The following is a 23,622-nucleotide window of genomic DNA, read 5'->3' as shown; positions in this document are numbered from 1 at the left end:
AATATAAAAGTCATGATAGTTCGCCAAGTGCTCAATCAGAATTTCATTTCCAGTCTAATAACTTCATACTTATAATCTATATATATGCTTGTGTAAATGTTTGATATGATCGGGAATCAATGGATTATAAGTGTTGTACGGAGCCAGATCACACTGAGCTTGTTTAAATACACTGGAACCTCCCCCTCCATGTTTACTTCAGTAATTGTCTATTGATGACTTTATATTTTTTTCGCCAGGGCCTGATTGTGATCTCTAGTATGGAGCAGATGAGAGGACACGTGGACTGTTGGTGACCATACCCTTGGTCAGCTGTATGCCTCTGTATTCCTCCAGGATGGACTACCTTCTGTAACAACCTTCTGTGATCATGTGATAAGCTTACCTGTGATCAAACCACCATTTCAAAGCTATTACACTGTGATAAAAGTTATTTACACTTCCAAGATAACAGTATTACATCTTTACCATTCTTAGGATAGCAGCATTTCATCGTTTCTGTGATAAAGAGAAAGAGAATATCATACTCTTCAGAAAGTCATGTAAACCCTGGATGGGTTGGTGTTAAGGCAGTGTAAGTGCAGTATTGTTAGTGTCAGAGAACTTTGTATAATTACTCACTATGATGCGTGGAATACATCACTCTAGTTCTACAGAGCTACCTCTGACGAGGAACATGCCATTCTCGTCAAAGAGCATGCCAACTCGTCACCAGCCCCGTAACATGACTGGGATATACCTGGGACTGGTATGTAAATTTCATTTTTCCTTGTATATTTACTCTTGTAGAGAAAAAAAACCCAAATGGTGTCTATATGAAATACAAGTAACAACTTCAAATACTAGTTTATTGAAATTTTAGAGTGATAACATTACTTTCTCATTCAAGGTAAACCATTCTCAATGCTCACATACCAGGTGTATACTTTTGTCATAAGAAAGTAGTTTTTAAAATTGCAATTCATTGGTTGTTTGATTAACACTTCTCATCTGGTTACATTATACTGAAACAATGGGCAAACCAGTCTTCTTATTACTGAGTGTTAAGCAGGAGCAGAAACTACCACTTTTATAGACTATGGTGTGCCTCAGCCAGAGGACAGAAACTGCAGTCTTCTTCACAGGGGTCAAGTATTTAGTTCAGACCAAATGTGAGGCAGTGACAAGGGAGACATTAGGAAGATGGGAAAAATAAGACCCCAAATTTAGTGTTTTTTACGATCATGCCATGGGAGCAGCAGGTAGAATTCAAATGCCTACCTGCAGGGCAGAATTGTAATTCATGTAAAATGCTTGCAAAGTTGTTGTGCAATTTACTGATGAAATGTTTAGTTTGATGTTCATCACCTACCAAAATCTGTCCATTTAGCCATTAAACTCTGGTAAAAGGAACTGTCAAGGCTTTCTTAACAGTACTTCAAAAGATTCTCCATTGTATCAGTAGGTACTGTACTTTATTGTTCATATTCTCCTCTTACCTATAAAAGTGAAGTTGAATGCATGGTACTTCCAAAAAGATTGCGATCTAACCAATAGGTAGACTAGTATCTTGTGTTATTCCATGTTGAATTTTGCAAAAATCCCTCTTTTAGACTTGTTTGTGACCAAGTTATTTTTGTCATGACAGGAAGGGAACATAAAGCCCCCACAGCAGAAGTTTAGTGGTGTGATCCCACCACTGGCCCGGGGGCGAGGGATGACCAGGATACGAACCCCAACAGAGCATCGTAGATATGTAAGTAACAGAAACCTTCAGGGAGGCTAATTCTGTCATATAACCATGAAGCAAAATATGATATAAATATATTGTTCTACATTCCTTATAAAACATATAACAAAAATATTGACAAATTTCATGACATTGTTAAGTATTTTGCTTGATACAGTTGAAATTCCAAATCGTTGATCAATACTACTGAGCAGGTACAACATATACGCTGTACCCATATACCTGAGCCAGAGTCATGCACATACAATACATAACCACTGAAGAGTTCATGAAATTATTTTTAGACAAGAACATGCATCTAATAAGGTAAACAAACTACTGTTAGAGCGATTTGAGTAGCTCTAGACAAAAATTTCTTTACTACACTGGCAAGGGCCAGGGTTCGGCATTACACAGACATCTGACCACTATGTGTAATGACAGACAGTAGCGAGTTTGAACATTTCACATACATTTCACTACAGAGGGCTTTTCTGGCATATCACAGTAAAACCAACTAATCTAGTTTCTATTAGAACTGGTTTGTTTTTCTGAAATTTGTGCAAAATTTAATGTACTCTTAGACTGAAAGGATTTTGTTATTTCATTTCATTTGTGGTGTATGGAGCTTTTGTTGGGAAAAAAATGTAAATTATAACATCATTTGAATCAAACAATTCATTGAAGTTTTTTCACAAATACTTTTTTCGTTGTGGTTATGAATGAAAAATGATTTATTTTTATACTATTTTACAGTCAATCGGTTAAGACACAAGAAATCTTGTGGTTTGAAACCTTTACATGTAATGAACTGTCAATGTCCGGATTAATTTCAAGTCAATAACATTCAAAACTATCCCCTCTTAATAGTTTAATGTAAGTAAGCTGCAAAGTTAAATTGTTGATCAATACTCAGACTATGGTACCCTTCACTATGGTAATATTTCACAGATAATGCATGTCACAGTATTACTGATAATCTCTGTATTAGAATGTTCTTCTGAGAGATTTCATTGTCTTCTGACTTGTATATTTTTCTTGATTATGCAGAGAAAAGTTGAGCAGCTAAGGATAAAAGAAGAAAAGAGAGGATTTGTGGGACAACCTTTGAAGGTACATCTATAGTGCTAATTTACTCTCAACACAAAAGAATATAATACATACTACATTTGTAGCTTACTATCTACTACTGCACTTCACTGAGATTCTGTAACAAGATACTTGCTGATCAAATCATTATTATATAACTCTTATTTTGTACCATTTTGACCAGAAGAATGCTTTTCAAACTGTCCTTTCTTTCGATCTATTTTCCTGATCAATTTGGATTTCAAATGCCAACAAACCAGCTAATAAGATAAAACATTATATATCATTGAATGATCAATCTGTAAAATTTCTGGTTCTACACTAATTAAATCACAAAAAAAATAGCTGACAACCAAGTCATTGCTATGACATAGTAATTTTTATCTCCCATCAAGGTTATTATAGGATGTTTATATATAATATGTGTATAATGAAATATGCTAATAATGAACTAAGTTTGTGCATTCCCATAGGTTTGATATAACCATATTTTACTGTAGACTTTTGTATATCTATCTTATTTACCAAGAGCATTGGTTATAGCTAGTGATATTGTATTTGGACAAAACAGAAAGTGAATGGTCCGGTATATCAATACACAACACAAAAGTCAATACTGGAGTTTTAACTGTCAGCAGTCAGGGGGCAACCTTTTAGTGGGTGATAAATATGTACAGCTCAAGTGCCTGTTGAAGGTAATGATGCACAATTCTCACAAAGGAATGTCGATCTCAAGTAATAACACAGATACCTATATTGATTTCTGCCTCTTATATCTTATTGTGAATTTATATGAGTTGGACAATGCACATGCTGATATGCTGAGATCTACAAAACTACGCCATTATTGCACAGCGTTGGCAGTTTTCATTAAAAGTCTCAAGTATCGCCACACATATATTAGTCTGATAGCAGGAGGTAGAATGGATAAGGCAGTGATTCAAAGCGTTACCAGATAGAACATTAGCTCAGGAACACTGGCCGGGAGGTATATATTTAACACCTGGCAGACGAACAGGAGTCTAATGATATTAAAGCAATAAAACAGAGGGTTAATACCTTTAATAGTTGTAAAAAATCATCTATATAGAATCTGTATACCATTCGGCACCAAAGTCATTAGTGATGTGCTCACATACCTGTACTACCAGGTGCTAGGTACAGCCAAACATGTCTATAAGATCACCCAAGTGGTCTTTATACACAGGTCAAAATGTGATGAAATTCACCATTTGGGATCCTGTGATGGTGGCCTTAATAAGTAAGTGGTCTTTATACAGAGGTTATCATGAACTATGACAGATTTGACTGTAAAGTCAGGCAGGTTAAAATGCCATGTCACACAGCTGGGAAATCTCTCCATGGGACTTTTTCTGTAATATTAGAGGCTGTTTACCGACTAGCTGAGGGATTATATACATTAAAACATGCCCAGTTTATTACATTATTAATCATCCCAAAGTGGAAGCTTACGAATTAGGTTTGGGATTGATTAGTTCTGAAAGTATACTTCAGTAGGCACCTGCTGTTTCCGTAAGCTAAACATAGGGTTTATGGAGAGATAAATGTGTAATTGAGTCTTTTGATTATTGATTTTATGATTCATTGGGATATTGTAATCTGAAATATTGGCCTGTAATTTTATAGATATTGAGACTAAAATTCATACAAAGTCAGCTTACCTTTAGCTCACATTATTGTAATTTACACACAATACAATAAGGCAAGATTATAGTTAAAATGTTTATTACTACGAATACATCCATGATGCATCTAATTCAAAAAGCAATTAATCATATCGATAGATGTACAAAATAAAGAACCTACAACCTAAACTAAGACTAAATAACCTAACATGTGGCTTCTTGGGAGTTACTCGTACGACTACAAACATACTTATTATATAGGTAGACTTCAACCCTTAATTTAATCTGTTATTTATAACCTTATTTACCAGGGATGACCCATCTGGTATCAGGTTTATAATTTAGAAACATTGGAGGTAGACTTCTACCATGCATTTGGGGTGACCTTATTTACCAGGGGCGTACCCATCTGGTATCAAGTCATATTTCTTTTATTCTTTTATATCGGGAACCTTATTTACCGGGGGTGTCCCCACCGGTATCAGGTAAATAATTTTTTCTACCAGGGACAACCTTATTTACCAGGGGTATCACCTCAGCTGGTATCAAGTTTAAATCCTCTGGTTTAATTGATAGATCTTATATATAGGTATAACTTTTATTTCAGGGACAACCTTATTTACCAGGGGTACAACCTCAACCGGTATCAAGTTTAAATCCTCTGAGTACCTATTCATTTACTTTACACTTGAATATGATTTAGAATTGTATATTTAGGTTCTAGATTGATGATGTAATAAAGGAGCATGAAAATACATGTACACTTTGGTGTCATAAAAAATTGGCCATAATACTCATTTGTAGATTTGTACATCCTTGTAAATACTAACATAACTATATAGTACTATCATATACCATAAAATAGTGTTTGGTTTCAAAACTCAAGTGAAGTTCCTTGGTGCAAGAATCATTTCATCTCAGTGCCCGAGAGGAATCATGATTGATCAATGACACCCCTTTCCCTCCATTCACTCTAAATGTTCATGGGTTGATGAACAATCACTTTATTACGCACATTAACACATAAATGATAGTGAATGTAAGGTAAATGAAATACATTCAAAGGAATTTTAGGACTAAAAATGAGTAGAATTAATTGGTCATAACACACATGCGGTTTTCAGTACAATTGTGTTACAATTTTGATAATGTAACTTCATATTCAGATACTCATGAATTTCTCCAGAAAAAAACGAACAAAAACATAAAATAAATGACAGATACTGATTTGGAAATTTTCCAAAAATGTACAAGGGAAACAAGGAAACACCTGTTGTTTAAGTATATATTGTTGGAAAGTGCCTTGTTAAATGGGTATTAATCTGTATTTAGCTTAAGTAAATTATGTAATAGAGTTGATCCCATTAATTGCTCCTTACACTTAATTTGCATATACATATGTATATATTTTGATGTTAATTAGTAATTCCTTCCGTTAAGAAGATTAGGTTTCCGATTAATCTGCAAATCTGAGCGGATTTATTTTATCAACCATTATAATAGAAATATAGTAGTAATCTCTGACCTCGGGTAATTTTTAGAATATAGTTACATGTATATATATATATATATACATTGGTATGTTTGTAATCCTGCATAAAATGATATCATATTTACAGTTGACTGACTATATGAGTTTTAATGACAACTTTGTATTGACACATCCAGAATACCTATAAAGTTTACATGTTACCTTCCTAAGTTGTGCGTTACATTGATGTGATAATACTCTTTACCAATAAACATACTGGCACTTTACATCGGATGATTTGCCCCTAAGGATAAATCCTGATTAATAAAATTGTCTTCTTAGACTATATTTGGACACAAAGTATGTAGATAACGGCCCAATTCATGTGTAATAGTTTATTTGCTTGATTAATCACCTTTCGAACTTAGAAGGATTTTTTGTGTTTTATCTCATTGCTGCTTAAATCCACAGCGTAATTTTGAGAAATGCCCATCTCATTGATAACAATGTCAAGGACACACTGACAGCAGCACTGACTGGTTAGTTTCTCACACATATTTGATCATCACATGAAGCTACATACAGTAGTTCATTGCTTCAACTGATTGACTTATTTGTGCTTCCTAAAAATATTCATGACTTTGTAAAACTATTCATGGTTACAATTCTTGTATTTTGCAGGAAATTGAAAGAAAGTGTAAATGTCATTTTAATTGGTTTTATCATACTCACTTAAATTTGCTGTCACACCAGATTTTATACTGGCTTCATTAGGTACCTATACATACTATTACTGATATAAGGCATACTTGACTCATTTCAAGGCACAGAAGGACTCTCCAATTGATTTCTGACCAATAGCACACTGTACATATTGATATATAATAAGCTTTTATGTCAATACGTACATAACACCATTCACATCATTCAGATATGGTATAATTGTTTGTACATATTTATGTACAGAATTAATGTTCTATTATAGCTACCTCTTCTTAGAGGTTGTTAGGTAATTACATGCTTGATCAATCATAATTTGTAAAATGATATCTCCATAAACTATGTATGTATTTCTGATCACTAGGCAGCTTTAGTAATCAATACACAATAAACAGATTTTAAACTGAGTTATCTCCCCTGATGCAGTGTTGCTATTTCACAAAGATCAACGTATGCCACTTAGATTATGAAAATGTTTGGTTGAATGACACTTGACAGACAGGTTGGTTTCAAAATTACATTTCACAAAATATGAAGCATTATGAAATTATTCTTTTGACAAAAAGTGTAAAAAAATAAAATTTAGTAAATGGAGGACACAGAAGCTAGATTTTTACTACTCCATACGCATCATCAGGGTTCATATTGGGTCAATTATACAAAACATTAAAAATGTAGATTATGAAAAATAAGCATCATGCTGATTAAACTGTCAACATAAATTAAAAGTTGGAAAACACTGACTGTCAGAATGTTGATTTTGTAGAGTGGAAAACGAACTGGCTCGGCCGTTTCAGCCATGTCTGAACGGCTAGGCAGCGCTAAAGATGTGGAGGTATTGTCGCACAATGTGCTATTGGTTTGATGTTTGTTTTTGTTCAATAGTAAATATCTTTGATTTATTATATATTTCATTTTTACAAATGTAACAGTTTTGTCATTTTCGATAGTACAATTATAACAGTTTTGATTTGATAGAAGTATTATGTAACTAATCCGAAGGTTTCTGAATTACATATCAGAAATTTTCAAAGGCCGATTTAACATCAGAAACCTTCGGACTATTTTGTAACCAGTTTGTTTTTTAGTGATGCATCCTGATGTGTTTCTATAATGATAGACCATCTAGCTGTTTGATAGTGATATGTGTTTTGTCTGTTGTTGAAAGTTTGTGTGTATGTATACCTAGTTAGATACATGTATTGTCATTCTTAAAGATGCTCCACCGCCGACAAAGCATAAATGATATTCCTCAGTTGAACAATAATTGGTGTTATATCGTGTATATATATGTCTAATTAATTTATTTCGCCTTTAGTGCATGCGCAATCAGTACTTCCTTCCATATAGAATATAGTGACACGGAATTTTTTCGGGATGCAATTAATTATTTTTCATATTTTTAACTTGAAGTAAAATTAGAATCTCAAACTTTTCAATGGTGGTAATGGTGTAAAGTAAGTAACTTTTGTAACTGAAGAAAAATACTAAATCGTCTGCTCCTGTTTTTGATAGTGAAAAAATACCATTTGTCAGCGGTGGAGCATCTTTAACTAATTTACATTTCAGATTCTTACTTTAGAATTTTTAAAAATCTTCAAGGTTCATTTTTTTTATTCAATCACATATATATACCTGTTCTATTAATTCTTCAATAATCACAAATCTGTATCGAGTGGACCAGCGCTAATCTGAACGGAAAACTTTGGACGGAAATATAAAGGAACAGATTCGATAAATAGAATCCACAGTCCAGAAAAGTCCTGATGGTTTGGGCTGGAGATGTCAGTGTATTGATTATCAAGGATCCACTGCAGTAGTGTGATATTTTGATATTTTTCACCATGATTTAAAAATACCTTTCTTATGTCAATAGTGTATAGAATAGTTGAGATACATTTCTATGTGATAATTATAAGCAGATCGTCTCTAGTGTGTCAGCTATGTGATGCTTTTGGATGACTGGAAGTTATCTTTGTTGTAATAACTGTAACTTAATCAGCCAAATCAGTTTTATATCATCACACATGTTTGTTTGTTATTGTTTTACATCATATAAACAGCCAGGGTCATTTAAGGCCGTGCAAGCTTCAGAAGAGGAATATAAGTGGAGGAGCAAGAGAAAACAGCAACTTCTCAATGCGGGTTTTGAATTCGCCCCTCAGAGATGGTTGTAATTATGTCTGGATACTTTATACACTCATTGGCTACCATGGTCTGGTATACATATATATAAGTAGTCCTTGGTTAACTTTTGCTCAGCAACAAACAGCTATATATAATAACCATAAAGAGCCTATTTTCATAGACAAGCAAAATTAATTACCAGTTTATGGAATATTGCTTATATTTCTGTTTTTTACTGTTATAGTAATTGGTATGTATATGCCTTTCAAAGGCCAGAGTGGTAATTAGAGCTGTGCAGTTGACCAGATTCAATTAAGCTATATTGTTCAATAATGGAACAATTATTGTGTATTGGAAATTATTGATTCCAAAGTTTTGTGATGAGAGCAGTAATGAGATCTCCATTAGTATTCATTGTTTGGTTGGTAACCTGATGTGTAGCAGATTATCGTGACAATAGCCTGTGGAAAATGTCACTGCGACCCCTAACGTTGATCCAGTACAGAAATCTATATAGATTCAGCTGATGACCATTGGGGATTTTACTATTCTAAGTGTTCACTAGTTTCGTCTATTACACATGTAACAAAGTTATATAAAGGTTTTATTTAGTTTTAAAATAACATAATTTTGAATCAAAGAACTATTAGTTTCCCAGTCCTTCATTTCCACCCATGTACCATGGCTTACAATATGCTTCATGGGGTGTTTTGTGTCTTTAATCATTTCAGGTTTAAGCTATAGTAGGTATACCATACATTTCATCCTCATCAGCCCCATCTTCACACCTGACAATGAATGTTCAAGTTTCTTTTTATTGTTTCTATCAAGTCAAACTCACTTGTTCCATTGTTACATTTGATATTTTTCAAATCTAAGCATGCATCAATTGTCAAACTCACTTATTTCATTGTTATATTTGATGTTTTTCAAATTAAAGCATGCATCGATCATTTTGTTTTAAGAAATCACTATTGTTCTGAATAAATTGTTTGTCCAATCACGCCTTGTCTTCTCGGCGAACACACTGCATGTAAAATCAACTAGTTCACATACCAATGAACTGGTTAAGGCCAGAGTCATCGGTGGATTTGATTCCTTCAACCCAACGTTTTCAAAATACATGAAGTAAAATGGCATTGTATTATCTGGGTACAATATATTACCTTATGCTAGTCCCACATTCCAGTGTTTAATGCACAAAAATATGAAATCATCACTGAAAAGAGGGACTAATTGTACTCCAGCCACTTCATTTCATTTTCTCAAAATCTTTTATGTGTATTTTGGATTTTTTTTGTAAGTGTAAGATCTCTTTGAAAAAAAAAATATCAGAAACCAATTTAATTGATAATATTTAGTAAACTTTAAGGTTGCAGTTTGATAAAAGCAAAATGTGATATCAGTTTTGATGAGAAAAAAATCATTTTTAAATTTTCATAATGTTTTAATAGCAATTTATTGCAATAGTATACAGTGTAATATTATTGATTAAGTATGCATGCCTTTGAAAGATCCTCACAAGTAGGCTTTATAATTCAGCATGTCTTCTTTAGTGTGTTATTATTGTTATGAGTTAAATATCTGCATGGAATGATTTACAATTCTTATGTTGACCATTATTGAAACCACTTTAAGCTCTATCAGTTGATGCTTGGAAGAAAACTACTCGGGTATATTATACATCTTAGAATGACTACCAGACCCTAAGTTGTTGATAAGACTGTCTCAGCAGAGTGCTATACTAGATTATCTCCCCTCTAGTTTGGAACTTAGGATCATGTCGTAGGGACAAAAATAATCAAGCCAAATTTTAGTGGCATTTTCAAAATTCTAGAGACTGGTGGCCAGAAAGATCTTGGAAAGATCATGCCCAAGTTACAGAAATACAGATTATGTTCCAGTTGTCTCCCTTGGACTTATTACAGCAGTAAACTTGTGCCATGTCTATACCATTATTGTAATCATGTTTGGGGACACATGGCTTGCAATGAATATAGTCCAAATATATGGATATGATCAAAATAGGGAACTGGTACCACTTATTTAATTTTCATTGTCTGCAAACTCCTCAACCAGTTGTATTAATATTTTACTTCATGCTTAAGTGTAGTCTTAATCCTTTATTATTTCATGTGAAGTTTACAACTTCAATTTAGCTGACTGTGAAAGTTTTATTAAAGACTTTCATATAAAATTTACATATTTCTAGACATAGTATAAAAGGCAGTAAAAATGATGAGAAAGCTTTAGGCAATTTTGGGCAATATTATCATTATTACTTTATTTTATTTTTTATTTCATTCTTCTTTAATAACAATTAGATCAAGCAGTTACCTCCCTTATACTAGACATATAAAATGTACTTAAGAAGACGTTGATTAAAATGCATACACCTGTAAAAACCCTGCTGTTATAAAAATGTTTGAGAAAAGAAGGTTGATAGACACATTTTCCTTGAGTGGTATACTGATGTATTAATGTATATAGCCTAAGTGGACTTCTGTGTTTCCTCTGAGCAATAAATCTAAGATCTCTCCATGGATAACTTCCCTTTCATCCATCAATCTGTATGACGTCAATACACCGTATGTTTCTTTAAAATAAGTATGTTTTATTTTATGCAAATATCATGTTTTAACATTGAAGTTCCAATGTCAAACAGGTGGCCATTTTTTTCTAAAAACAATAAAGAAAAGTGTTACTTACGGAAATTTTTCTGTGATAACAAAATGGTCATATGAACTTGCTAAAGGAACATGGAAATTAATACATTAAATAAGGATAACAATTCATTATTCTTGCATTTTGGAAAGTAGCATTAGTGCAATTTGTATCTACATGTAATTAAAACACAATATCTTGTTCTCTGAATTGATATCAATGAAATTGTAGGCCAATTTAAAGCATTTTCACCAATTGCATCAAGTAATGTTTTATTGAATTTCTTTGAATCTCCATGTCAGTGTATAGAACAGGTACAACTTAACTTCCATTTCTAATTTACTCTTGTATTCCTTCATGTTCCCTCAAAGTTCCATTTTATGATGATAAAACAACCACTGTGTTGCATTTCCCCAAAAAATCTATGAAAAGGTCTCATCAGTCAGTTAATGAATATACTTGCTATATGTTACTTTTCTTGTGTGCAATGATCATTTCACCAAATTAAAAGGAACTTTTTATTTCGACAGCGAAAGAATACTGTTATAAGTCCAGACTTCCCAGAACCTTTCCAGCAACAGCCTTCACAGACGCAACCTTTGACCTCACCTAGAGCCAAGCAATGGGGGCCAGCCAAGCATGCCGACCGTTCAGAGTTCTTTGACCTTATAAGGTAATAATCCAATATTCCTGGTACAATTCTGATGCTTACAACATATTCAATAACTCTTGGTTTATCTTTAGAGTTTCATTATGGTTCCTGAAGAAAAGTCTGCACTAACATATTGATGTCCCTGGAAATGTCTTGTGTGTGTATACAGGAGAATAAATTGGGATCCATAGGTTTTCATTGACTGTTTCTGTATCAACCATTGTAGTTTCTGGTTATTAAAGTACTTTTAAGAATTTGATTTGATAATTAAAACATCCTAATAAAAGCCAGGGTCATTTAAGGACGTGCAAGGTTTATATGGTAGAGGAAAGGGGGAGTACACAGAGAAAAAATATCCAGCACAACACATATGGGATTTGAACTCGCGACCCAAAAGTGGAGAGCTTGTAGTAATATCATGGGGCCTCTTAACCATCCAGCCACGGCAGCCCCTTGAAGAAGAAAAAAAAGAGAAGAAACTCAAAAGCCATAAAATGAAGTTTTGTATTTTGACAAAAATACATACACATTTTGTAATTACATGTACACCATGAAGAATAACAATATCAAACTTGTAAAGATTTTAAAGAGACATTTAACAATCCTCTTGTTTAGTTTTAGATGTTCATTCACCCCATCAAAGAAATACAATGCCTTTGGTGTGGTTAAGGCCCCATAGTACTCTTGAGAGATGTCGATCAGTGATAATGTTGGTGTGGATCTGTGGGATCACCTTACAGCTGAAGCTCATTATCGAAATGTTCTGATAACTTGTCTAATAAAGTTGTTCACAATTTCAGTCTAATTTCATTCCAGCCAGCCTTTGTGTGGTGTTGGCTTCTTCCGCTTTGGCAGAATCTACACCTGCCATCTCAAACGATCCTTCATGGCGCTTTAACCACCAATTATTCATATTATTGTAAAATTAAAGAAAATTTCTTTCTCTGAGTACTGTATCTTAATTAAAGCTAGCACTTAGAATTTCTTGAAGATTAATAATGGAATCGGTCTTTTTTTAACCTGCTATGATAAAATGTGTGTTTTTACCAGATTGATAGCATAATTGTGGTTTCGGTGATACAAAAAATGTATTTGATAAAGGTCAGTGACCAAGGTCTTCAAATAGAACTATGTGCATCATCTCCAGGATTTGTTATACTATAAGGCACCATGTCAGGAGAAACTACAAAATATTTCATAACAGACCGACAATTTCAGATATCAAAGCTTCCAATTCATTCTGGGGTGTACATGTTCACTATCTTTCTACATTCTGTTTTTACATATTACAGTTAGCTGCCCTTGTGGTAGGTATCAATTATGACGTCATCATTTTGTAAGAAAGAATAATGTTATTTTCCCTAAAAAATTTGACATTAAACTCATCAAAACATGACGTAACATTAATCAATTTTTATCCGCAAGGGCAGATAACTCCATAATATATAGATTCATAATTGATGATTTGATAAATTGATTTGTTTGCCCTCCAAAGACTATTTCTTTACAAAAAATGAAGGCCCTATTGTATCATATAACATTTCTAAATTTCACTACAAAAATGACATCTAAATGGTCATACTATGTGTATATTTGATTAATTACAGAGTTATAGGCCTTTGCTCACACTTTGATCATACTGCTGGTATCAATCTGCTTAAGTTAGCTAAGAGAATGATAATCAGCCTAAATGTTCAAACCTTGTGAATTCTTGGGTCTGGATATTAAGTATTTTAAAGCATGCTTAATTACTCTGGCATACATTTAGTGCTTTTGACTAGTTTTTACCAGGCCAGAGCTGCCTGTTTCTGATCTCACTAAGTTTGATCAAAGAAAATGGGCCTGGGCTTGTCGAAATGCTCATGTATTGTTTTTGCATGTTCGTGAAATTGTTTCAAGTTGCATTCACATGTAAACCCATAGAACAGCTGCTGTGACTGAAGGAATTACAAGTGTATCTAAGTGATCCAATCAGAGCCATATTACACTACACCACACCGCATCGCATCGGAACTCCCAGAATATTCTTTATTTTACACTCATAGAAACCACAACACTTTCATGTCGTTATATCTGTGGCTGAAATTCAGTCCTACCGATATCATATTGTTAATTAAAGTATGCTGTTTTCAGTAAAGAAAGGATTGCCAGTCTAGAAATATACACATGCAGGATGCATAAGGAAACTGTCTGCTATTGGCTATAAGATAAAGGAATATGATACTTTGATTTCTTTTCCTTGTTCATTATTTCTTGTGGCCATTCTTTGGTTGTTACATTTTATTTTTAAACCTTAGTTACCTCTGAAATATTTGATATAACCACATTAACATTATGTAATTATAAGCTCCATTGATATTGTACCTTTCTCAACTCCATGTAGTTTCTTAAAAACAGTCTAATTGGCTTCACTTTCACATATTGATTTCTTAACTATTGTAGCATAAATACCAAGCTTAGCTAAAATATATATATCAGACCAAACAGAATAAATCTATGTAAAATTTGATTATCAAGAATATTAAGAATATCACATGTTTTTTAATTGGTGATGAAATCTGAGATAAAAATATTCTATGGTAGTTCATAATAAAAAAAACCTTGATCAAGTAAATGAACATATGCTTCCCATATCGATACAAACATAGAATATTAATAATATCATTGGTAATAGGAGAATGTTCCAAGATGATTAATTACTGTTTATTAGATGAAAAATGAATTGTCCAGCTTTTCTTTTAGAATGTCATACATTCCTTTGACAGGACAAACCCAAGGAACTACACAGTGGTTGTGAACAATGGTGTGACTCGGTCAGAGAATTTATCAGGACTGATGAGCTTCGCCGTGAATGGCGACGAAACAAAGGTAGCATGGCCAGAAATGTTGGCAGACGAAGTACACAGAATCTCAACCAAAGACGAAGAAGATGTGACTGGACTAGAAGAATGCTTTAAAAAAGTCTGCAAGGTAATTCTACTATTCATTGGAGGGAGCGAATTCACTGCAGCTGTGCATTATTGAACTTGACATTTCAGGTGAAATATTTTATTGATAGTGAATGCCAACTATTAAAATCTTCTGAAAAGTTAAAAAAAAAAAAAAAAAAAAAAACTGGGGAGATGAGGTGCATGGGTTGAAGGATTGAATCAAGGCTGTCTCACAGATGTAAAAACTCCATTTTCTTCATTTTCACAAAATGTAAAAATACATAGTAAAAAATAAAAGATAAATGCATGGATACATGAACAAGGGAAGTAACTCAGTCCATGACAGCAGAACTGTCAGTTTTTGCGCTGTTTGACAATAAAAGACTGCCTTACAGTGGTGCCTTTAGCCTTTACATAAGAACAGGACTAATTTACTCAAGGTATCCACTACACAGACTAGACAGTCAGACATTTTTCTGTCAACAAACGGATTTCATGGCAGAAGAAAGAAAAAAACCTAATTCTTCTTAAAACAGATTTCTGTTTGGTTGAGCAGCCTGCCATCAGACAGATTCTTCACACTTTTCTGTCATTTCATGTATAGATTTCCGGTAATTAAGTAGCTACAATAAATTAGAGGTTTAGGAGAACAGCTTTAGAGTGATGAGTACAGTCTGGGTTGGGTGGCAGTCGGTATAAACAGACCGCCACTGCCGCTGATCACTCACACCTACCTATCTGTGATGGGTCGGGTCTGGATAACTTAATCCCTAGCACTGAGCTCATGTGTTTGTTTGTATTAATGTGCCCTGTAGATAATCCTGTACCACTGGAGTCGTCTATCTGTGTTGTTTATGTTCTGTGTAAGGTTTAATGCACAAAACATGTGCAGATTCGGATATCAAAATGAAACTACTTCATATTTGTCTAAATTTATTAATGAGTTTATTCAATGACAGGTTATTTGAATTAAACAATAATTGAAGGGTTATAAAAATGTAGTTGAAGTTCTTTGACATATACCTATGATTATAAGAATTTGACCATGAACCACCATGAAGTATGTAAATTGACAGTGAGGTCTTTGTTACATCCCAGAAGATGTGTGTGTGATGTTTCACTTAAAGACTTAGATAATTGTTGTTGACTTTAACACTCTTTTTATCTATGAGCTTTTGAAGTGAGTGTTTGTTTGTTTTTAGGGAAATGTCGAGTCAATATACAGCTTATTACCGTACCGTAAACAGAACCAGAGGGAGCAGTATAGTACAGGGTTCCAGGTCAGGTGGGTACAGTTTGGTCATGTGACAAAATTCTAGAAGTCAGGTTGGCATATGTTGGTCATGTGACACAGGTCTAGAAGTCAGGTGGGCACATGTTGGTCATGTGACACAGGTCTAGAAGTCAGATGGGCACAGGTTGGTCATGTGACACAGGCTTCAAATCCTGTGGGCTGTGCATGCTGGATATGTGATACAGGCCTCAAAATGAGATCTTCTGTCTATGAAATTAACAGGAGAACTTAATTTCATCCATATGCTATGTAATAATTGTATTTCTGACTCCTTATAATATCTGTAATAGTTTAACTATCATGAAGTATCTCTATTTGGTCGTTTAGTTTTCATTTAATGATGTATCCTAGAGAGATTTAATGAATGAATGGAATGAAAACTAAATTGTATTTTTTGTATCTAATATAGAAGTTACAGAAATCCTAACCGAGCGGAGATCATGGCAGATTTCAACAACATGTCGCGTCGACCTCGAACAGTGCCTGCTAACAGACCTATAGTGCCTAGTCCTTACTTCTTCAAGTATTATAACGGTCCCTACAATAAGGCCAAAGAGATAGATAGGGAGAAGCCATCGACGGCCGTTCAGTTCGAAAGTACGTTTACGCAACTCAATTTTACAATTATTTAAGTTCTTTCTGTTTAACATAACAAAAAGAATCTTTCAGCTTAAATAATAATGAAAATATTTATTTAAATGCCACTGTTACACGAGATGTACATATAAACATTCATTTTTATGTATATTCCACATGAAATGTTTTATGAAATAGAGATAACTATACATGTATTGAAAATGCCCTAATTTTGTAACAATCCGCTATCCATGAAGGCAAACCTAAATGTTTACAAATCAAACGATCTATAATTTAATGGGAATATGTTTAGCAATTCTCATAGCTGTAAATGTTTGCCAGTACCAAGATGAGACGGTTTCTCATTAAGTTGACAGTTGAATTAACAGACCAATAACACACACAAAGACTCCATGAGCTCGATATCCAACATTCTCATTTTCTAGTCCAGTGCCTTCCTCACTGAAACATTCAGTCAAGTTAACCCCTTATATGATATCTTTTTTTACGCAGACCAATTTTCCACACTGAACGGAACTTCCAAGATAATAGCCGCCCCTGGCGCTGGTGTGCTGTCGCGTTCACTCAAGTCCCGATCAGCCGCCTGGAGTGAGGGAGATCTCAAGCTACACGCTAAACTGCATGTAAGATCAAATATAGTGTCCAAATTGGGTGGCCGTCATTTGTAACAACCTTTCTGTTGGGTGAGAAAGCCTACAGGACTCTAAGGCTCCGTTTTCTACATGGTTTTCTGCTAATGCTCTATATTATATGGTCTCCAGATATTTTTCTCAAAGGTTTCCGTTTGGAGGGCAATTTCATTTATTTTATGATTATCATATATACCAGTAAAACGTTTAAAAGTGTTTTGTCTGTATATCAGCAGTCTACCCTTGTTTTATTTAAGGCAGTTACATAAAGCAGAACTTGTGTCATAGAAAGAATTGATTCATTAAAGATGCTCCACCCCCGACACTCTTCATTTGAACAATAATTGGTGTTTAATCGTGACTATCTATTTGTGTCTAATTAACACAAAAAATAATATGAAATAATTAATTTGCTTTTGGTGCAAGCGCAGTCAGTTCTTCATTACATATAGGACATAGTGTCGCAGAATTTTTTCGGGATGCAATTAATTATTTTTAATAATTTTATCTTGAAAAAAAATTAGAAACTCAAACTTTTCAATGGTGGTAATGGTGTCACTTGTCCAGGCCATAACTCTCTTGACAATATTTTTAGAAAATTTGAAACATATTTGCTTCATCTTTAGCCTATGGTTTATTTACTGCCCTGAGATGACTTTGGTATGAACGTCAAAGGTCAAATATTTATAAGTTCGAATTTTTTTAATGCATTACAGTAATGACTTTTTAACCCTTTTATCTTATTTATCCCAGAAAACACATTAAGACTTTTCTAAATCAAATAGTAGACTAGCTGATTGTGAAATTTCAGGGATGAATGAGTTAAATTACACTCCTGAAACTCCTGAGTATACCTGAATTACATGTAGTCCATGTAAAGTACAATGTAGATAGGTCATGATTCCTGGCAAGCTAAAAACAATGACCTGTTCTTTCTATGTGATAGTTGATCTGGATGGCAACAATTTGTTATTCTGTAAAATATATCCTCCAGCTAATTAGTTCAGTGGTCAAGGCTGGGTATAGATTTAACTGATATCACATAAACGATATACCATGTGTGTTGTTTCCATTGTTTTTCTGTTGTTATTCAGTTTTTGATAAAAGCTCATTTCTGACATTTTCAGACTCACCCTGCGGTATACATACTTTTGTTTTAGATTCTGTTCATCTGCATGACAATTAGACTTGTAAATTTTGTGTGTTTTTTTTTTTTACATTTTGACCTTAGTTGGACTTATTTTGAACTAGACCAGAAGGTGTTGGTGTGTGTCTGTGTGTGCTTGTCATTTTTATGTTATACCTTTAACTTCACGGTTTGAAAATTGTTACTCTTTTTCTTGTTTTATTCTTACTGCATGTTTAATGGAAAAATATCTTTTTTTTCACTAATAGAATTAGACAAAAGATAGTGTAAATGTTTCTAATAAGATATATATATTATTAATTATTTTTCTCTGTCGTCTTTCTTTCCATGGCTTTACCATTCCAGCATGTCAATGTCCAAGATCTTAATTGATATTAGTATGATTCTTTAACATTAAATCAATTATGAATAACAAACCAAACAAGTACAAAAACAATTAACAATAAAGTCACACAAAGTATATTTAGTCGGCGAGTGGTAGATTCGTGGAACTCCCTTCCAAACTTCGTTATAGAAGCCCCTACTCTGAACTCGTTTAAAAACTGACTGAACACCCACTGGAATTCAGTACCATGTAAATTTTACCCCAGTTTTTATATGGCATAACCGGACAATAATCTAGTAAATGAACAAAACGCGCCACAACTAGCTGGAACCAGCTGACTACGGTGTCTAAGAAGAGGTAACAGGTAACCGGTAACATATTTCGTTATAACCACTGTTACTTCGTGGTCATTTTTCGAAAGAAAGGTAATTTATTATTTGCAAGAACATGTCATACATTTCAGACTGTTATGTGCCCAATATTGTTGGAGATTAGTCCTGATGTGTATTTGGCGAGTTGTTGCTATACCTCATCCAATATATCTGAAGAACTCTCCATAGCAACATCAATATACTTTCATTGGTGCCTTGTCCCTTTCATATAATCCAATAGCAAACCGATACAATTTGAAACAGTACTGATTCAACGTGACACAAATTAAATCTCCAATGTTGTTGCGGCTAGATGATGTTTTTATTTTACTGTGTTGATCGCAAAAGAAAATCTCAATGGTCACAAAAAAACCAAAGCTTGAACTGCTGTTGCTAAGTGATGTTTGACATCTTTGTCACAAGACCTTTATTGGGGAGTTGCCATGTAGGTCAATGGTTATTTACTTGGAACTACCATCTTTTCTCCACCACCTAAACCCCAATAAATAAGCTCAAGTTTTTCCTAGTTGTTTTCATATAACTCCCCCCTTCCCTGTCCATGGACATCTCCTACAAAAATGCTATTTCAATTTCAATGAAACTTTGAAGTAATGTTGGAGACTATGTGAAGATGTGCATTCAGGATTCCTTTTGTCAAAATTTGGGTTGCTATGGTAACCAGGTTACTACACTTACATTTTGTAAAATGGCCTTTTAACTCCTTAGTTTTGGCTTAAATTTGTTCAAACATGGTCAATTGTTGTAACATATGGATGTCGATAATTTGGCACATCACATGCTTCAATGACAATTACCATGGAAGAGGTAGGGGGTTTTAGTTAGCCATTCCTTTACGGTTCTAGTTTAATTAGTATGATATATATAAATGATAATCGTTCTTTTTTTGGCTTTAAAAATCTAGCGTATCCTATTTATGAAATGAGTTGGATTCTTTCAAAAGAAGAAGTCAAGATGACCTAGAAGTTTATCTAAAGATTTGTGTTTAAGAATTCTGTACTGTACAAGACTTCTGTAACACGGCATAACTTTTTCTAATTATTTATCTTTGTAGATTTTTGTGGTTACTTGGCTATTAATATGAATCTTTAACATGGTAGAGATATCATATGACAAGTATATGATGGTGAAAAAATTATGAACATTTATTGAGAAATATCTTTTATAATGATAAAGAGAACAACAATTTTTTTTAGCCCACTATCATCAGATGGAGGTTCCCCTAGGGCCCTTGTGGTGCATAACACATTTTTGGATTTATTGGTCAACCAGATGGCTGCCTGAAGAGGCAGCCATCTTGGACTTTGATAGTTAAAATTTGTTACCACTATATCTCACAAAGTACTGAAGGGATCTTTCTCAAATTTCATATGTAGTTTCCCCTTGGACCTTAGTTGTGTATACCTGTATTAGATTTTGGGACAGATCGATCAACAAGATGGCCGACAGGCAGCCATCTTGGATTTTGGTATTTGAAGTTTGTTACCGCTATTTCCCTGACAATACTGATGGGATCTTTCTCAAATTTCATATTTAGGTTCCCCTAAAGACCTAGTTGTGCATATTGCATTTATAGCAAATCCAGCAACAAGATGTCCGAACAGCCGCCATCTTGGATTTTGGTGGTTGAAGGTTGTTACTGTTATTTTTCAGAAAGCACTGAAGGGATCGATCTCAAATTTGATATGGTCAACAAGATGACCAACAGACCCCCATCTTGGATTTTGATAGTTGAAGTTTGAAAAGCAGAGAAAAGATCCCTCTTTGATTTGTCATACATAGATCATTCTTTGGTGGGCGCCAAGATCCCTCTGGGATCTCTAGTTATTTTCTTGTCCCCATAAATGGTGGTTACCATTATAGCTAGTGATGATGTCCCTGTAATGCTTTCCTTCAGTAAATTCAAATCTTTATTCTACATAAATCAATACCCGTAAATTGTTAAAAGAACAATTGATTAGGTCTAGTGCATGAAGCTATATATAGCTAATTGTGTATGACATTGCACTTAATATGGTTTTGTTTGGTTGCCATGGTAACATTTTTCACTACAAAAGTATATTTAGTAGTATCTGTTGGTGTTGATATCAGCAGAATACCAAATGCTACGACCAAAACTGTTATGTCTCTGTAACATAATGCTGCATTTCTTCCATTAAATGATAGTTATTGTAAGGACTAAAGGAAGTCAGCAATACTAATCATATTATGTTTATATTTATTAGAAATATGTGGGCACAATGCGGTATGATCAGGTATATATTGCGGTTATGAAGGCATCTTTAGAATGACAGTATATTCTATTGCCTTCAAATTAACATTTACATGTGCCTAAACATTCAAGCACATATATAATTAGATATAAAAAAAATTAAAAGATACATAATTTGATATAAATTTTATGACCAAAATAGATGTTTTTGCCCATGTTTGTTAACAGTTTGGTGTACCTTTCCATACTAGGTGTTATATTGATTTTTCTTCTTTGATAATTATAAATATACAGAGTCTATGTTCAAACACGTCAGAGATGTGGAATATCAGGTGTAATATATAATATTATTTTTATTCTCCTTTACAGGGTACTCCCTCGGAACACATCGATGACGACACTGACATTCGAGGTAAGCCTCAATTTCACTTTTATTACCATATTATTTACATTTTATTTTCTCGATATGCAAATTTTCGTGTAATTTCGCGAGAAATTTTGAACATGAATTCAAATATTTCACTAAAAAGTCTATCATAGGTATATCTAAATGGCTGATTGTCAGCAAAAGCTTTTAATCACAAATTTACATATTCACAAATATGATAAAAAAAAATGAAGATGTGAAATATTGCATACTTGAAAACAAAGTAGTTGACATTGTTGTGTAACAATGTGATGAAACCTGTTAGTCTGCCTTGTTAATTTGGAGTCACTGATTACATCTAATAAGGATTGCTAAGCTGTCAAACATCAGTTCATATTGTATATCAAAATATTTCATAAATATCCGCATATGATTTTTTACCCCCTTTTTTCCCTTTTTATTCCAGGTTTAAGTTTGTTGATTTGTGTGATTGAAATAGTTTGAATTTTGCATCAGCTTTGGTTTGTCTGAGTAGATTTGAGCTAAGTCTGCAGTGAAATGAGACCACATATACCCGTAGTGTACTCATGTTCATCCCATTCTGTCGTGTCATGTCATGCTACAATATTTCTTTCAGAAATTTCTAGGTGAGACTTTAATTCAAATATTTGGAAAAAAAGTTGTCAATGTTTTTGTTGTGTGATGATCGGTATCTCATCACATTTCAGTGGACATGTACTTCAGACAATATGTAGCCTTTTGTTATGTTTACAGATGTCATATGCTAAAAGTGTCATAAACATTGTACAGGACAATAGAAGCAACATCATAAACATGTTTGGTGACAAAACTTTATGACAGAGAAAAGTACTACATATATATAAATATTTTCATTTTTTTCTTATTTGACGTATGCCAAAAACAATATTTGTGAAAAATATTTCTTAACACTCCGCTGAATTATTTATGACTTAGATGAATGTTAATAATATGCATGGTTACCAGAACGGCTAGTATGCTGTAAAATTATGTAACCCTGGTAATGTATCCTACAGTAGGTGTTGCATGGTTTATGTTACCCTGGTAATGTACCCTTCAGTAGGGGTTGCATGGTTTATGTTACCCTGGTAATGTATCCTACAGTAGGGGTTGTATTATGTTATCCTGGTAATGTACCCTACAGTAGGATTGCATTTGGCCCTAGGGTTGCATGGAGTTTTTTATGTTACCCTGGTAATGTACCCTACAGTAGGGGTTGGGTTGTGTTACCCTGGTAATGTACCCTACAGTAGGGGTTGCATGGTTTATGTTACCCTGGTAATGTACCTTACAGTAGGGGTTGGGTTGTGTTACCCTGGTAATGTACCCTACAGTAGGGGTTGCATGGTTTATGTTACCCTGGTAATGTACCTTACAGTAGGAGTTGCATGGTTTATGTTACCCTGGTAATGTACCTTACAGTAGGAGTTGCATGGTTTATGTTACCCTGGTAATGTACCTTACAGTAGGAGTTGCATGGTTTATGTTACCCTGGTAATGTACCTTACAGTAGGGGTTGGGTTGTGTTACCCTGGTAATGTACCTTACAGTAGGGGTTGCATGGTTTATGTTACCCTGGTAATGTACCCTTCAGTAGGGGTTGCACGGTTTATGTT

The 23,622-nt window shown here is 33.9% G+C and overlaps 1 protein-coding gene across 5 annotated transcripts in view; it reads left to right on the top strand.

The window, feature by feature from the left end:
- The window catches only part of LOC138318054 (uncharacterized), a 53,104-nt gene that overhangs the window by 8,956 nt on the left and 20,526 nt on the right, over positions 1-23,622 (top strand). For 2 of the 5 annotated variants that reach the window (XM_069260110.1, XM_069260113.1), the window contains exons 2-12: positions 240-748; positions 1,628-1,735; positions 2,759-2,821; positions 7,401-7,469; positions 11,956-12,098; positions 14,843-15,047; positions 16,210-16,292; positions 16,711-16,898; positions 17,391-17,521; positions 18,655-18,666; positions 21,970-22,012. In XM_069260110.1, the coding sequence (XP_069116211.1) occupies positions 623-748; positions 1,628-1,735; positions 2,759-2,821; positions 7,401-7,469; positions 11,956-12,098; positions 14,843-15,047; positions 16,210-16,292; positions 16,711-16,898; positions 17,391-17,521; positions 18,655-18,666; positions 21,970-22,012 (1,171 nt within the window). In that variant the 5' untranslated portion in view covers positions 240-622. The remainder of the gene's footprint in view (positions 1-239; positions 749-1,627; positions 1,736-2,758; positions 2,822-7,400; positions 7,470-11,955; positions 12,099-14,842; positions 15,048-16,209; positions 16,293-16,710; positions 16,899-17,390; positions 17,522-18,654; positions 18,667-21,969; positions 22,013-23,622) is intronic. The other 3 variants (XM_069260111.1, XM_069260114.1, XM_069260112.1) reach the window with 2 other exon arrangements.

Source organism: Argopecten irradians, chromosome 3 (assembly GCF_041381155.1).
Source record: "Argopecten irradians isolate NY chromosome 3, Ai_NY, whole genome shotgun sequence".
In the NCBI taxonomy this organism is placed as follows: domain Eukaryota; kingdom Metazoa; phylum Mollusca; class Bivalvia; order Pectinida; family Pectinidae; genus Argopecten; species Argopecten irradians.
This window is presented reverse-complemented; position numbering and strand designations above follow the sequence as displayed.